At 42.7% G+C, this 16,170-nt stretch overlaps 1 protein-coding gene across 2 annotated transcripts in view; it reads left to right on the top strand.

Moving 5' to 3' along the window:
* Positions 1 to 8,286: 8,286 nt before the first annotated feature.
* Positions 8,287 to 16,170, top strand: part of TRPM7 (transient receptor potential cation channel subfamily M member 7) — an 80,719-nt gene continuing 72,835 nt past the window's right edge. For both annotated transcript variants that reach the window (XM_075273359.1, XM_075273358.1), the window contains exon 1: positions 8,287 to 8,463. In XM_075273359.1, coding sequence (XP_075129460.1) covers positions 8,461 to 8,463 — 3 coding nt within the window. In that variant the 5' untranslated portion in view covers positions 8,287 to 8,460. The remainder of the gene's footprint in view (positions 8,464 to 16,170) is intronic.

The following is a 16,170-nucleotide window of genomic DNA, read 5'->3' as shown; positions in this document are numbered from 1 at the left end:
TGAATAGCCTTTTTAAAGGCTGTTCACACATATGTGGGGCTCTAGCAGAATGATTTTGCTGATAGAGCCCCTTTATACTACCCCCCAGTTTTAAAATAAAACCGTAAAACAGAATGTGATAAACTTACCGAACGTGCACAGGGGGCGGGCATTCAGGGTGCGCCTTCTTCATCCACGTCTCCTCTTCCTGCGATGTCCTCGGGTCCCGTCTTCCTCCGGCGCTCGCGAACTGACATTTGCTAAAAAAATGGCCTGGGCGCATGAGCAGTAGCATGCTGCTTCTACTACGGCTACTGCGTATGCGCCCAGGCCATTTTTTTAAGCAAATGTCAGTTCGCGAGCGCCGGAAGAAGACGGGACCCGAGGACATCGCAGGAAGAGGAGGCGTGGATGAAGAAGAAGGCGCACCCTGAATGCCCGCCCCCCGTGCACGTTCAGTAAGTTTATCACATTCTGTTTTAGGGTTTTATGTTAACCCCTTAGCGACCCTTGACGTAACTGTACGTCATGGGTCGCATGGGGATGTATGGAGCGAGCTCACACGCTGAGCTCGCTCCATACACGGCAGATGCCGGCTGTATAATACAACCAGGACCTGCCAATAACAGCAGCGGTCGGTGCCCGAGCCGATCGCTGCTGTTAACCCTTTACACACTGCGGTCAAACGCGACCGCAGCGTGTAAACAGCGCAGGCGGCATGGGCGCCGCCATGTTTCCCCGATCGCCACCCTCCTGAACGTCACATGAGGGCGGTGATCGGTTGCTATGACAGCCGGAAGCCTATTAAAGGCTTCCAGGCTTGTCTCTGCCCGAGATCTATTAGACGATGCCAGAGGCATCGTCTAATAGAAGTGCTGGGATTCTGCTATTCACTGCAGTACTGTAGTATTGCAGTGAATAGTATGAGCGATCAGACTCCCTAGGTTTCAAGGTACCTAAGGGGTCTGATCATAAATGTAACAGAAGAAAAAAAAAAGTTTTTAAAAGTATTAAAAAAAAAAAAAAAATATAAAAGTTCAAATCACCCCCCTTTCCCTAGATTAGCTATAAAAGTAATTAAAGAACATTAAACATAAACATATTAGGTATCCCCGCGCTCCAAAATGCCCGAACTATTAGAATATTAAAACATTTATCCCGTACTGCGAACGGCGTAGCGGCAAAAAAAATAAAAACAGCCAAAAAGCGTTTTTTTCAACACTTTGCCTCCTATAAAAAATTGAATAAAAAGTGATCAAACCATCAGATCTTTCCCCAAATGGTATCAATAGAAACGTCATCTTGTCCCGCATAAAAAGACACCACAACCAGCTCCATACATGGAAATATGAAAAAGTTACAGGTGTTAGAACATGATGACACAAATTTTTTTTTCTATTTTGCAAAGTTTATCATTTTTTTAAAAGTATCAAAACATTTCAAATACTATATAAATTTGGTATCACCGCGTTCGTACTGACACGTAGAACACAGGTAACATGTCATTTGTACCAAACAGTGAACGCTGTAAAAATTAAACCCATAAGAAAATGGCGCAAATGCATTTTTTCTCCAATTGCACCTCATTCTGAATTTTTTTCCAGCTTCCCAGTACATTGCACAGCATATTGAATGATGCCATTACAAAGTACAATTTGTCCCGCAAACAATAAGCCATCATGTGACTCTGTGAACTGAAAAATGAAAAAGTTATGGCTCTTGAAATGTGAGGAGGGAAAAACGAAAATGCGAAACCAAAAAATGGCCTGGTCCTTAAGGGGTTAAAGGCTATTCACACATATGTGGGGCTCCATCAGCATGATTTTGCTGATAGAGCCCCTTTAAGGCCATGGCCCCACGTGGCGTAAACTCTACAGTTTGCATGCAACGGAAATGCCTTAGAAAAAAATGTGCTGTTTTACAGTCACTGTGTATTGGATGGGATTATATTGAGTTCCATCCACACATTGTGGGAAAATACGTAAACTGGACACGCCAATTATACCTATAGAAATGTTTCCCTATAGGTATAATTCAAGCAGAAAGTGCTGTAGGAAAAAACATGATGTGTTGCCATCGCAGTTTTTCCCGCTGCTCTTTCTTGCTGCGGAACAATACTGTATGTGATGCTTTACCCTAAGGCTGGGGACCCATGGGCCAGAAATGCCACGATTCGCCTGTGGTGTTTCCGCCATGGGAAAAATCTCAGCGTTGTATAGTAACAGCAAGGTGGATGGGATTCATGTGAATCCAATGCCCACTTTGCGTTAAAATCCACAGCGTGAACACACTGCGATTTCCAAAACCGGCGCAGTTTTGGAAATCGCAGCACATTATTTATATCTACCAAGTTCTGATTGTGCTCTAGAGCTTCTGCATCACACAGAGCACTGCTGAATTTTCCATGTAGCAGTCATCAGGTCTCATCCACATTAATGTAAGCCTGCATTATAAAAGCAAAAGCAAGGGGATGGCAAGTCCTTTGACTGGTGAGAGACTGTAAAACAAAAACCTAGATTAACCCCTTCCTAACAAGAGCCATACATGGAGCAGATGGGGAGAGGTTCAGAGAATCTGGGGAAAAGTTGCACCTTCCTTCCTGCAGCAACTGTGTTCGATGACAACGCAAATTGCGGATGTTTAACATTTAAGGGATATTTTGCTACTGTGGCAACCTCATCAGGTACCGCCATGAACAGGCATGATGATGTGTTTTTGTGGAGCGGTATTTGGCCACCATGTGGTCCCTATATGCAGTGTATTGGTGGCAGTGACATCTGTCCCTGGTCATGTGATTAGTTGTCTCACTTATGTTACACTTTTGTTTTAGTTTTTGTACTGATGTTGAGGTTTATATATTTAAAACATGACTAAACTTTTGGACAATGTTTTATTTTCTGACAGTATTTGTGTCATTATTAGATTATATAATATACTTCATTAACTTCACAGATGCAGGGAAGTTTATATGTTAATGCTCGGCATCTTTTTTCAGATTTTCCTGTCCCCATCTTCCAAAAAAATAAATAAATTACTTTTTTATTTTTCTGTGTGGGGGCTTATACTATGCATGACCAGTTGTACTTTCATTTTACTCCATTTTGGGATAAATATAATGTTTTGATTAGTTTTTATTAACGTTACATTTTCATCTTATGGTATTCAATCTGCATTAAAAATTCCATGGCGGTCACAACCAGGTCTGTCATTCCCTATCGCTGGAGGTCTGCTCCCCGCGCCCGTCCACAATGAATTGGCTACAAGAGATCTTGCATATCAGGGAGATAGAGGACCTAGTGGCGACGGCTCTCCAGAGAGATGACAGTACTCAGAGAGTGTGGTAGTTGTGGAATGTCTTCTTCTACTCTTCTGCTTACCAAACCTCATTTTATACCCCCCCCCCTGGAGTCTCTACCCTGCTTCCATGATCTGTCCTTATTTTTCTTTCATGCTCAATACTACAGTTCTATTGTTTTACTTTGAAAGATTCTTATACATTATGAACAGCCCTGCTGCGTCAGGAGAAAACCCTTCCCCCCCCCCCCCCGCATCTATCAAAACCATCCCCTTCCCCAGATTTTTTTTCCCCTCAGTGTATTTTGTTACTGTTTCTCTCCCTCCCCTTCCTTTTCATCTCCTCTCGTTTACCCTTCCTCCTTTTCTTTTTTTTCTTTTCTTTTTGGTAGAGTTGGAAGGGACCTCAAGGGCCATCGGGTCCAACCCCCTGCGAGTGCAGGTTTTCCTAAATCATCCCAGCTATATGTTTATCCAGATTCCGCTTGAAGATTTCCATTGATGGAGCGCCCACCACCTCCCGTGGCAGCCTATTCCACTCTCTCACTACCCTCACTGTCAGAAAGTTTTTCCTAATGTCTAATCTGCATCTCTTTCCCTTTAGTTTCATCCCATTGCTTCTTGTACTTCCTTGTGCTAATGAGAATAGGGTAGATCCCTCTGCACTGTGACTACCTTTCAGATATTTGTAGACTGCTATTAAATCTCCCCTCAGCCTTCTCTTCTGCAAACTAAACAATCCCAGTTCTTTTAGCCGCCCCTCATAGGACATGGTTTGCAGACCTTCTACCATTTTGGTTGCTCTTCTCTGGACTTGCTCCAATATATCGATGTCTTTCATGAATTGAGGCGCCCAGAACTGTACACAGTATTCCAGGTGTGGTCTGACCAGGGAAGAGTACAGCGGAATAATGACCTCTCTTGATCTAGATTCAATGCTTGTCTTAATACATCCCAGAATTTTATTAGCCTTTTTTGCAGCAGCACCGCACTGTTGGCTCATGTTGAATTTGTGATCTACTATTATGCCCAAGTCCTTTTCCCCTATGCTATCACTTAGTTCTGTTCCTCCAATACTATATATGTTTTTTACATTTCTGTTACCCAGATGTAGAACTTTGCATTTGTCCCTGTTAAATACTATTTTGTTCGCCTCCGCCCATTGTTCCAGTGTGTCTAAGTCCTTTTGAATACACTCTCTCTCCTCTCTAGTGTTGGCTATTCCTCCTATCTTCGTATCATCTGCAAATTTTATGAGTTCTCCAATAATTCCATCGTCCAGATCATTTATAAAGATGTTAAAAAGTACTGGGCCCAGAACAGAGCCCTGCGGCACCCCGCTTTTGACTTTCTTCCAGTTCGATGTGTATCCATTTAGTATTACTTGTTGTGCCCGATCATTAAGCCAGTTGTGAATCCACCTAACTGATTTTTTGTCAAAGCCATACTTAATCATTTTTTCAATAAGAAGGTTATGTGATACTTTATCAAATGCCTTACTGAAGTCAAGATATACTATGTCCACGGCATTCCCTTGGTCCAACCATTCAGTGATTTTGTTGTAGAAGGAAATCAGGTTAGTCTGACAAGATTTATTGGTCCTAAAGCCGTGCTGGCTCTGGTTAATTAATGACTTCCCATCCAGGTATCGAAGTAAATGTTCCTTGACAATTTGCTCAAAGATTTTTCCTGCTATCGAGGTCAGACTTACCGGCCTGTAATTTCCTGGATCGTCCCTTTTCCCCTTTTTGTAGATGGGGCCAACATTTGCCCTTTTCCAATCTAAAGGGACCACTCCTGTTTCCCATGACTTACTGAAGATTATAGAAAGGGGTTCTGTTATTTCCTCTGCTATCTCTTTCAGGACTCTAGGGTGTAAATCATCTGGTCCTGGGGACTTGGTTTCCTGTAACTTGGCTAAGTGCTCTCTTACCAGACTTTCGCTTATAGTCAGCTTGGAGTCCTCCTTCCCCTCATCTCCATCACCATTAATGTCGATATTTCCAGGCTGGTTATCTTTCTTCCATTGTTATATTGTGTTGTATTGTTTTCCGCTTTGTTGTTCAACCAAATAAAACTTTTACAAAAAAAAACATAACTTTTTGAAAATTAACGATTTCTTTGAGGTCACCATATTAAGACGCCTATTACTTTGTTTTTACTGTTTTGTTGACTGAGATGTGTCAGGGCTCTTTATTTGCTTGGCAAGTTGAAGTTTTTATTGGTACCAACTTTTATTGATATATTTGAGTGGAAGCGATGTGACCAAAATACGTTAATTTGCACATTGTGGTATTTTTTTTATTTTTGCCATTCACTGTACATGATGAATAAAGTTATTTTAGGATAGTGAATGAACATGGGGATACCTAAAATGTTTGTTTATTTTATGTGTTTTTTTAATTTATTTGCTTGTTTTCACACTTTATTTTTACAAGGAGACTTGAACCTGGGATCTCTGATCCCTGAAGCAATTTACTGCAATGGATTGTATTATAACACATTGCACATGTTCTGTTTTCCATCTATTTTGCATCTAACACTCCATTCCTGTATATATATGCCTACCTTCAGAAATTGTGTTATACAAACCTGATGAAGGGACCTTTATAGAGTTCCGAAAGCTCAAAATATGTCATCAAAATTTTTCTTTAAGTTAGCCATTGAAAAAGGTATCAACTACTGAGGACTTCTTTAAAAAAAAAAATTTCATTTCATATCCACTGGCTAACACGGTACAAGGATATTTTTTCTTATGCACATTGCACATAGGCTCCCTATGTCTCATAGGGAGCAGCAATCAGGAGTCCATTCAAGCCTTTTGGCTGCTATGACAAACCCTCAAACCTCTAGTTGAGGAACAGCAGGCAATTTTAACCCCAGATACCATGATCGCTAATTATCATGACAGCCGAGGAGTTAATCCGTTGGAGTTGGAATATTTTCCGTCTCTGATGGCTAGTCCTGTGCCTCGGCCGAGTGCTGGAAGTAATACAGTAGCATGAAAGTCTTGATTCTCCAACTGTTAGAACCATTTTCATAAAAAGTGGTGAGCTGGGTGCAGAAAGAGCAAAGTAGCGCGTCTCTAGTGTAAAAAGGGATGTGCCAAAGGTGTGCCACCTCTACACCAGTAAATTCCCCATTGTGTGCATGAATATTGTGATCCCACATCAACAGGCAGTATTACTATCATGTTGTCTCATTGAGTGCAATATTAACAAACGGTGACATCATTATGTATGCTGTGATGCGGCATCACGTGTAACATTATTACTGAGATGTGACATCATTATGTAACCTGTGATGACATCACTGTGTACATTATTACTGAGCTGTGACATCACTGTGTCCGTTATTAGTGAGCTGTGACATCACTATACATTATTAGTGAGCTGTGACATCACTGTACATTATTAGTGAGCTGTGACATCACTGTGTACATTATTACTGAGCTGTGACATCATTGTACATTATTACTGAGCTGTGACATCACTGTACGTCATTAGTGAGCTGTGACATCACTGTACATTATTAGTGAGCTGTGACATCACTGACAGTGATGTACGTTATTACTGAGCTGTGACATCACTGTACATCATTACTGAGCTGTGACATCACTGTGTACATTATTACTGAGCTGTGACATCACTGTACATTATTACTGAGCTGTGACATCACTGTACATTATTACTGAGCTGTGACATCACTGTACGTTATTACTGAGCTGTGACATCACTGTACGTCATTAGTGAGCTGTGACATCACTGTACATTATTAGTGAGCTGTGACATCACTGACAGTGATGTACGTTATTACTGAGCTGTGACATCACTGTACATCATTACTGAGCTGTGACATCACTGTGTACATTATTAGTGAGCTGTGACATCACTGTACATTATTACTGAGCTGTGACATCACTGTACATTATTAGTGAGCTGTGACATCACTGTGTACATTATTACTGAGCTGTGACATCATTGTACATTATTACTGAGCTGTGACATCACTGTACGTCATTAGTGAGCTGTGACATCACTGTACAATTATTAGTGAGCTGTGACATCACTGACAGTGATGTACGTTATTACTGAGCTGTGACATCACTGTACATCATTACTGAGCTGTGACATCACTGTGTACATTATTAGTGAGCTGTGACATCACTGTACATTATTACTGAGCTGTGACATCACTGTGTACATTATTAGTGAGCTGTGACATCACTGTACATTATTACTGAGCTGTGACATCACTGTACATTATTACTGAGCTGTGACATGACTGTACGTTATTACTGAGCTGTGACATCACTTTGTACGTTATTACTGAGCTGTGACATCACTGTACGTTATTACTGAGCTGTGACATCACTGTACATTATTACTGAGCTGTGACATCACTGTACATTATTACTGAGCTGTGACATCACTGTGTACATTATTAGTGAGCTGTGACATCACTGTACATTATTAGTGAGCTGTGACATCACTGTACATTATTACTGAGCTGTGACATCACTGTACATTATTACTGAGCTGTGACATCACTGTACATTATTAGTGAGCTGTGACATCACTGTACATTATTACTGAGCTGTGACATCACTGTACATTATTACTGAGCTGTGACATCACTGTGTACGTTATTAGTGAGCTGTAACATCACTGTGTACATTATTACTGAGCTGTGACATCACTGTGTACGTTATTACTGAGCTGTGACATGACTGTGCTCCTTGTCTTAGTGCACATACAACTATTTAGGCTCTCATCTTATCAGCTAAACACCCACATAAAGTTCACAGTTTGTCGTCTCTGAATTTCCCGCTCTCTTCTGGCCACGCCCACGCCCATCACGACTCCTCCTCTGGGGCGGGGCGACATTCCTCAGCGCTCGGCACCGCTCCTACTTTGTGATGTCCTCGCCGCACGCTGCGCGTTCCTTGGACGCCTGACGTCACGGTGACACGTGACTGATCTCCGAGAGCTCGCAGTCCTCCTCCTACTCCGTCAGTCCGGAGTGGTGGCTCCATTATGAAAGACTCATCCTCCGCTGGGTCCGGAGCGGAGACGGCTGCTGGGCGCACTCTTCGATCGGCTAAGGGAACCTTCCCCACACAAGACATCTCCGATAGATGGCTGAACGTCCCGGAGGAGGCCTGCCTGACACTTCACGGTGAAGAGAATGGTAGGCAGATGTGTGCAGGCCCCGGGGCCGGCCGGCGTGACACCGGTCTACAGTGTGGGACAGGGGAGGAGGGCGATGTGGCAGCCCTGCAATGAGGCAGCGGTGGGGAGACACGTTGTGTGCGGTGAGTTGCGCACAGTGCTGCGTTGTTCCCTGCCGGGACTGTTACTGCCTGTACTGATGGTGGTGATGCTCCGGGCATGTGCGCACTGATCGGCGTTAGGACTGGTACATTGTCACGGCACCTCCTCTGGACATGAGTGCAGGTGTTAGGGATGAAGGGCAGGCCTGTAGCGCTGACGGTCACCTGTCCCCACAGACACCACACCAGGTAGCACTGGGGGCTCAGCCTCTACTCCTGGGACTTGTGGTGCTTTACGTCTGAACTTGGAATTCACCTTTATAAAGGAGCTCTCGTGTCATGTCTGATGGAGGACGTGCTTCTGCTCCCCATAATATGGCAATTCTTATGATACATTGTTCCCTCCTGTTACTCCTCTGGGAAACGTGTGACTAAATTGACAAGTAGTTACCAGTTGGGTTGTGTCCATATACACTGACACTACCTAGTCAGTACTGAAGGTAACACCCAGTTGTCAATGCATTCATACATTCTTAGTAGTAATTATAGAGGTGCAGCACACAGTTATAAGGAATAATATATATGGGAATACTTTGTATGCTATTGCAGAAGACCCCTTTATTTGGCGTGGTCCATATAATATGTATTGTCCCACTAGGGACAAAGGACCTAAAGGGGACTGCCCACAGGTGCGATATGTTTGTGATGGTGTTCTCTACAAGACTGAGGGGTCGTGGCAGATATGTAGCGTTATACAGGCTAGTCCTTAGAACATGATTTACTGTGGTACACTTATGTGGTCTCCTGGTACTATTCGGATGCCCTTCAGTTATTGGCAAAGTCACAGCAGCTGATGTGTTGCTACATAGATGTAACCTGTTCCTGCACTTCGGCTGGTGGCATGTTAGATGGTGTAGTTCTGCAGCTGAAGACCACTGCTTGGACAGGATTGCATTCTAAGCAGTTTCCTAATACATGTCTTTGGCCTGATGCGCGCTCCTTGTACAAGCTGTCAGCATACAAGCCCTCTTTACTGTGCCTGTCAGTAAGGGGAGGAGGGGGCTGTCTATGGGCAGCACCTTGCAATCCTTCAGTTTCCATTCATAGTAGATGGCACCTATATTCTGCTGACGTGCCGTAAGATATTTGATGCCATACAGTGCCTCTCACTATGACCTGGTTGGCACCTGCTTTATTTAAAGGGGATGCTTGTCATATAAGACATTTGTAAGAAGTGTGAAGGAGCGTCTGTATAGTTGGAGCACCTTTTGTACAACCCATGGCACCACAGGTCACAGGCTCTGTACGCTCACTCAGTCCGGGGCTGTAGGAGTGGAGGAAATCCTGTCAGTCATCAGCTATTTTCCATTTGGTAGTGCTCTGGCCACAGGCTACAGCTCCCCCAAACTACCGACACTTCTATGTGTACTAATATAAGGAATACAAATTCTGAATTGCCTCTTCTATTTAGTGTTAAAAAAACAAAACAAAAACTTTCCCATATGATTCTTGGTTGCATCGACATCTGAATGAAAGCCAATATGGTTGCTATAATAGATCCTAATGGCCTCTCACATGCATCAGATCTGCTTAGTTATGCATGTACTGGAGCAGGCTAGGCAATCCTGAAGTACATGAGCCTGGGAAAGTTGGGTGATGACGGTTGTATTCAGATATAAAGGTAACATGACCAATTGATAACACATGACCTTATGTCGGTACCATACTGAGGTTGCTTTTCAGTGGCTTTTCTATTGTTTGTCCAGGTGATTTTGTCTATTTTCCAGAATATCTGTGTGGTCACTTAGTTCATTTAAAGTCCGCAGCAGTCTCCATATTTTTTTGCCACCACCTCATGTGACTCTACCCTAAGGCCTCTTGTACATAGCATTGTTGTGTGCTCAGATCCTGTATGCGTCTCAGGTAGGGTAGCCATGTTACATAGTATGCAGTACTAATCCTAAATACGTGTATGAGGCCTAGAGGACTGTCTTCTCTTACCGTTTGTATCTGCTGGATACTTTGAGAATTTGTGAATCACGCCGCAGCCTGTCACCGGTGAAGTGGCCTGGCTGCTTTGAAAGCAGTGGTTATATATAGAAGGTATGTGGTCCATTCAGAGTGGGGGTTAGCAATGCGTGCACCATGCAGTACCATACAAGAAGAGGCATGTTTGCCTACAGCAGGTCATTCCTGAAATCCTCCTGTGAACTCGGCTCTCTGTAACTGCAGACGGTTATGCTTGCAGTCTACTTGTCTACAAGGTATTGTTCATATGTGCTAGTCATGTTAGCTATAAAATAGTTTACTGCGGCAAGCGTAGGACATAAAGTCCACGAGTTTACAGCACATGTTCTCACGTTATTGGAAATTGCTTCCTGTAAGCAGCATTGCAACATCCACCACGGTATTATCTGGCGTGGCCAGTTGAATCTGCCTGACATTGTGAGCTAAGGGTTAAGGCACGTCACTTCACCTTTTGGGGTTGATGTTTTCCTTGGCAACTATAAAGCACCTGCGCTTAGAACAGGCTTTAGGGATTAAAAGTGACAAGTGCTTTATTGTCCTGTAATAGTCTTTGCTTCACATTACAAGGGCTCTTCTTTCTGTACAGACTAGGGGCACAGCGGAACATTAATACCAGGACTTGGGTCACTTATTTGCATTTAGATGAAATGCCCTCGACCTGTCATCTGGGAGGGATTGCCTTCTGGGTGTATTTCAGGTTGCTGGAGTATTGCTTAGATTGCAGTAAATGAAATGTATGTGTTGGCATGTTCTTATGTTTGCTATAGTCATGCTTGGATGTTAATGTTTTTCTGCTCTTCTGCTTAAGGTACCTAAAGGGTTTTTATAGTTTTGCTTGCTTCTGTCCTTGTCTCTAAAGTGATCTGATTTCCCTGGATTTGAGCTTCACAGGTGCTAGTCTTAAAAAAACAAGAACATTTCATTGCATTGGATAAGGACTGCTATAGTACATATTCTGTCATGGTATAGATGTATTGGTTATCTCTGGCTTTGACCAGCTATAAGCTGTAAAGTAAAGATGTGCCAAGTTGGTGGCCCCTTTAATGGCTGTAGCTGTCTCCTACACTGACACTAGAGCTTTCACTCAGAGGAGGAGTCGGGGAGTGTTCAATGCAGAGAGTTTAGGGTACTGCATGTAAAGGGGCTTTTTTGGTGACTGGTATTAAATTGTGCATCTCTTCTGTTGCATCTGCTTACACTGCACTCCCTATGCTCTATAATGCAATGTCAGCAGTTTCAAGGGTTAAAATTTCTGATAGACTCCCTGTAAGTTCACCTAACAATTTTACAATTAGCTTTAATAACATTACAATGACATTGTTGTAGACAACAGATTGTTGCCAGTGTGTTTTGCTTCCATAGAAAGCTGCAGTTTTCAGTTTGCTATGAACACTGTATCACAACAATGTAACATTGTCACACCGGCTTAAGGCTGGGACTAGACAATGTTAGGCGTGTGGTTCTTTGCTTAGGACAGTGCATGATAAATCCTTGGAGCCAGGTAGTCATCTGATATTTTAGTTTGAAGGTTTCAAAATGGACCACTAAAAAATAGAATTATCTTTGTAGTTGTCTAAATAGGTAACACTGTCTCTTTTGTTTCGTTCCATTGGATGATTCTCAGTTGGGCACTTGTATAAAGTGTCTTTTTGACAATAGTTTTTGTCTTGAATAATGGTGTAAATTTATTGGACATTTGTCAGATTCTGAAAATAATGTTCCTTTGTAATTTGCTTAAGGTTGGGTGCACATCTGCATCAGAGACCTTATTGGACACTCCATTGCACAGACCAACAGTAATCGGTGGATTAAAAAGTCCTACATGGAGGCCTTTCTCTCTCTGCCGTTTTTTCAGGAATGACTCAGCAGACTCCATTATAGTCAATGGGTCTACAAGTGGCCATGTGTAACCACTGTTGTTGCGGTCCTGCTCTCTGTCGTTCAGGTCCGTAGCGAGAGCCTGGCACTAGTGTAAACCTCTCTTTAGAGAAACCGTATAGCTTAGAGCTATGTGTTTTCCATAACTCCTATAGAAGTTAAAGTAGTCTCATTGTGGTCAGGGTAGTAGGGTCCGGAGGAGGGGGCTAAATTAAGAGGTAGGTCTCACAGTTGGAACCTACACCTATCAGACATTTGTCACATCCTGTGGTCATAAATTCACACGTTTTAGGGATACCCATACTGCCATCGTGAAAGTCCATTATTCTCATTATTTATGGGATGAGAGCAGTGGACACTTACAGGGATGGTGACGGCACAGACGGAGCCCCCTTCTGTGTCTGTTCCCAATGGCTGTAATATGAACGTGACGGAAGCTGTTATGTTTGCTTACTTCCGTTATTTAATATTGGAAGTGAATTCAGGCGCACACCAGATGGAGAGGGCATAGTCTGCATTCTATGATGTCTGTTGCTCTCATCCCATGACTGATGAGCGGAAGAAGAATAGTAATAATGGTAGTGTGAACCTACTCTTGGCTGCGGGTTTTTGAGCCAAAGCCAAGAGTATCTCCTATAGGAAATAAAGGAAGAGCTTATATTTTTCCCTTCTGCTAATTCCACTCCTTTAGGCTTTGGCTCAAAAAAACACAACTGCATTGGCACCAGCCTTTCTGCAGTGTGTGGCCTCACCCCTTAGGCTATGGCCCCATGTCACATAGCGAAATGCAGCAAAAACGCATGGTACTTTTTTCTGCATTGTTTTTCATTGAGTTTTTGCATCATTTAACTTTTCCCTATTAAATCTATAGGAAAGCACTTGTGATTCCACAGCTAAAATTGACATGCTGCGTTTTTCTGCTGATCCCTTTTTTTGTTAAAAAAAAAAAAAAAACAAAACAAAAAAACGAATCTTTCACTTTCCTGGTACTGTAAGGCTGGGGCCCTGAATGCTGCAATTTGCCTGCTGCGTTTTACAGTCAGGGCAATGTGCACGGTTTTGGAAATCGCAGCATATCAATTATACCTGTGGAAACCCTGGCTGTTTCCCCATAAGTATAATTGAAACAGCCCGCAGAGGAAACCTCCGCGAATTTTGTCTAAGGTGTTGTGGGAAGAACTGTGATACGTTGCCATCGCGGTTTTTCCCGCAGCGCTTTTTTGCTGCGGGACGCCACATGGGGTATAAGTTCAAAGCAGTGTGTTGTATATTTTTTCCCCAAAGTAGCAAATCCTATCCACACACAGCAGAAAAATCTGTGCAGTGGAAATGCTGTAGTTCCCACAACCATTGCGGTTTTGGAAATCACAGCATGTCAATTTCACCTACAGAAACTCTGGCGGTTTAGATATAGGAAAACTGCTGCCTGCTAAATGGGGCATTAGCCCAAAGGCCTTTTCTGGTCCCCAGGCCAGTTTTGATATTGATGACCTGTGCCTTGGATATCACCTATCCTTCCAGTGCTGGAGATTATACAAATACATAGGGCTGGAAGCAGAAGGCTGTGTCCCCTGTTGCACTTTATTACCCTCTCCCTGTTAAGAACCCATACTTGAGTTGAGCATGCGTGTACGATATGTAGAGGGTCAGGAGGGATATTTGTTCTACCCATGGCTATCTTAGGTACAAGGCTACCTTTACAGTGAAAGGTCTGCACCTGAGCTTTAAAGTAAAAGGCTCCACAAAGGTATTGTGCATGATAAATGGAAGTTTTTACTTTTCAATGTAGCTGTGCTATAAATCACACATAAAACTCATATTTAGGAGTCAGCACCCATTCTATGTGTGCAGTACCTGACATTTTACAAATTTACATGTTTTTTCACTCCTTAGGGGAAAAAAACTTAAAAATGTCACGGTGTCAACCGCTGGGGTAACATACTTTTCTAGTCTAATGACATGCCTTCCCTGGAGACTTTATATACTCAAGCAGCAATGTACTGGAGGGGTGATGAGCAGGTGGGTGGTGGAGAAAAATGATGAGAAACCAGTTTAGTAAATTTAATTTTTCCGGTTTTATATCTGAAACTCCCTGGAAAATGCCTTTAAGGCTGAGGCCCCACAATGCAGAAATGCTGCTTCTTTTGTTGCAGTTTTTGAGTTTTCTTAAGCCAAAGCCAGAAGTGAATTGTGCTAAAGGTAGCAGTATAAGAACTTCCTATATATTTCACTTTCCAGCTGTAGCTTATTGTCTTTGCCTCAAAAAAACGCAACAAAATCTGCAACAACAAAAAAAACTGTTTTCGCAACATGGGGTCTCCGCCTAATAATGCACACATGCCTTCTGATTTTATTCCAGTTAGATCATGTTCCGGTAATTTACTAATGCAAATATGAAGCGATAATGGTAGCATATGGGAAATAAATAACCCTCCTACTTATAAAGCCTCTGCATGGTGTTATTTCAGTATTGCCTGGCTGGAATAATTATAGGGATTTTACATTTATAATGTTCATATGCTATGTGGTGGTTTTCCTTCAGCAGTTTGTCTGCATGGTTTCAGGGTTTTTTTTTCCCCCCTCCTTTTAATGATTGTTTTTCTCCTTTACGCTTCTTGTTATGGTGTCTACATGTCTTCTAGTAACATTCAATTCGTGGGATCATTCACTTCTGACTTAAAGCTCCTCTGGTGTTGAACATTTGGGTTATTTACGAATGAAAACAAATCCGATTTCTTCTGGCGCGTTTTGCCCTAAAAAGTGTTGCATACACCTCACAATAGATTTATCAATAGTCTTACCCCTCGTTTACATCAGCATTTGGATTCCGTCTGGGGGAGTCGGCATGAGGTCCCTCCTCTTCCCCCTCATGGAATACCAAACACAAGCGCTGGTGCAGTAAAAGTACATGGACTATAGACTATAATCGGGTCTGTGTGCTTTCCGCCAGATCTCCACAGGGAACATCCGGATCGGAAAGTAGTTCACCATCTACTTTCTTGTCCACATGACTGGTGTGGACAGTGTGCGGCAAGCACACGGACTCCATTATAGTCTATTGGGTCCGTGTGCTTTTACTGCACCAGTGCTTGCAATTGTGTTTGTATTCCGTTAGGGGGGCCCCATGCGGACTCCCCTGGGGGGAATCCAAACGCTGAGGTGAACGAGGGCTTGGGCCACACTGTTTCAGTAAGCAGTTCTCCTATATCAGACCTGTTGCAAAATGTCTAAGGGTCAGTTCACACAGTTTTTTGGCAGGGATTTTGACAATAAGATCTGCTATTCTGTGCCCAAATTGCATAAACTAAGGCAAGAAATAGTCTGCATGAACTTCTAGAAGACAATCTCAAAAAAAACATGGCGATCTTATTGTCCAGTGTCAGCCACTGTGATAAACCTACTGCAGTTTTAACCTACTGTCTTATTTTAACTCTGTGCTGTCTAACTCTGCATTGGCAACCTGTAGCACTCCAGCTTTTGAGAAACTCCCAGGATCCATACTAACTCTGCTTTGTGCCATTTTATATATTTTTATGGCACATTTATATATTGTATCTAAACTCTATAAATCACAGACGCCAAAATAAAAGCACAATAGATTGACTTTGTAACCAACTGGTGCAATGGGATAAAGGGCTCTGCCCATAAGGACTTACAGGCTATAAGGAAAGGAGGATAGAAGCAATAGGTATTGGTAGAAGCTGTACGGATGGTGGTGT

The sequence above is a fragment of the Leptodactylus fuscus genome, chromosome 5 (assembly GCF_031893055.1).
Source record: "Leptodactylus fuscus isolate aLepFus1 chromosome 5, aLepFus1.hap2, whole genome shotgun sequence".
NCBI classification, from domain to species: domain Eukaryota; kingdom Metazoa; phylum Chordata; class Amphibia; order Anura; family Leptodactylidae; genus Leptodactylus; species Leptodactylus fuscus.
This window is presented reverse-complemented; position numbering and strand designations above follow the sequence as displayed.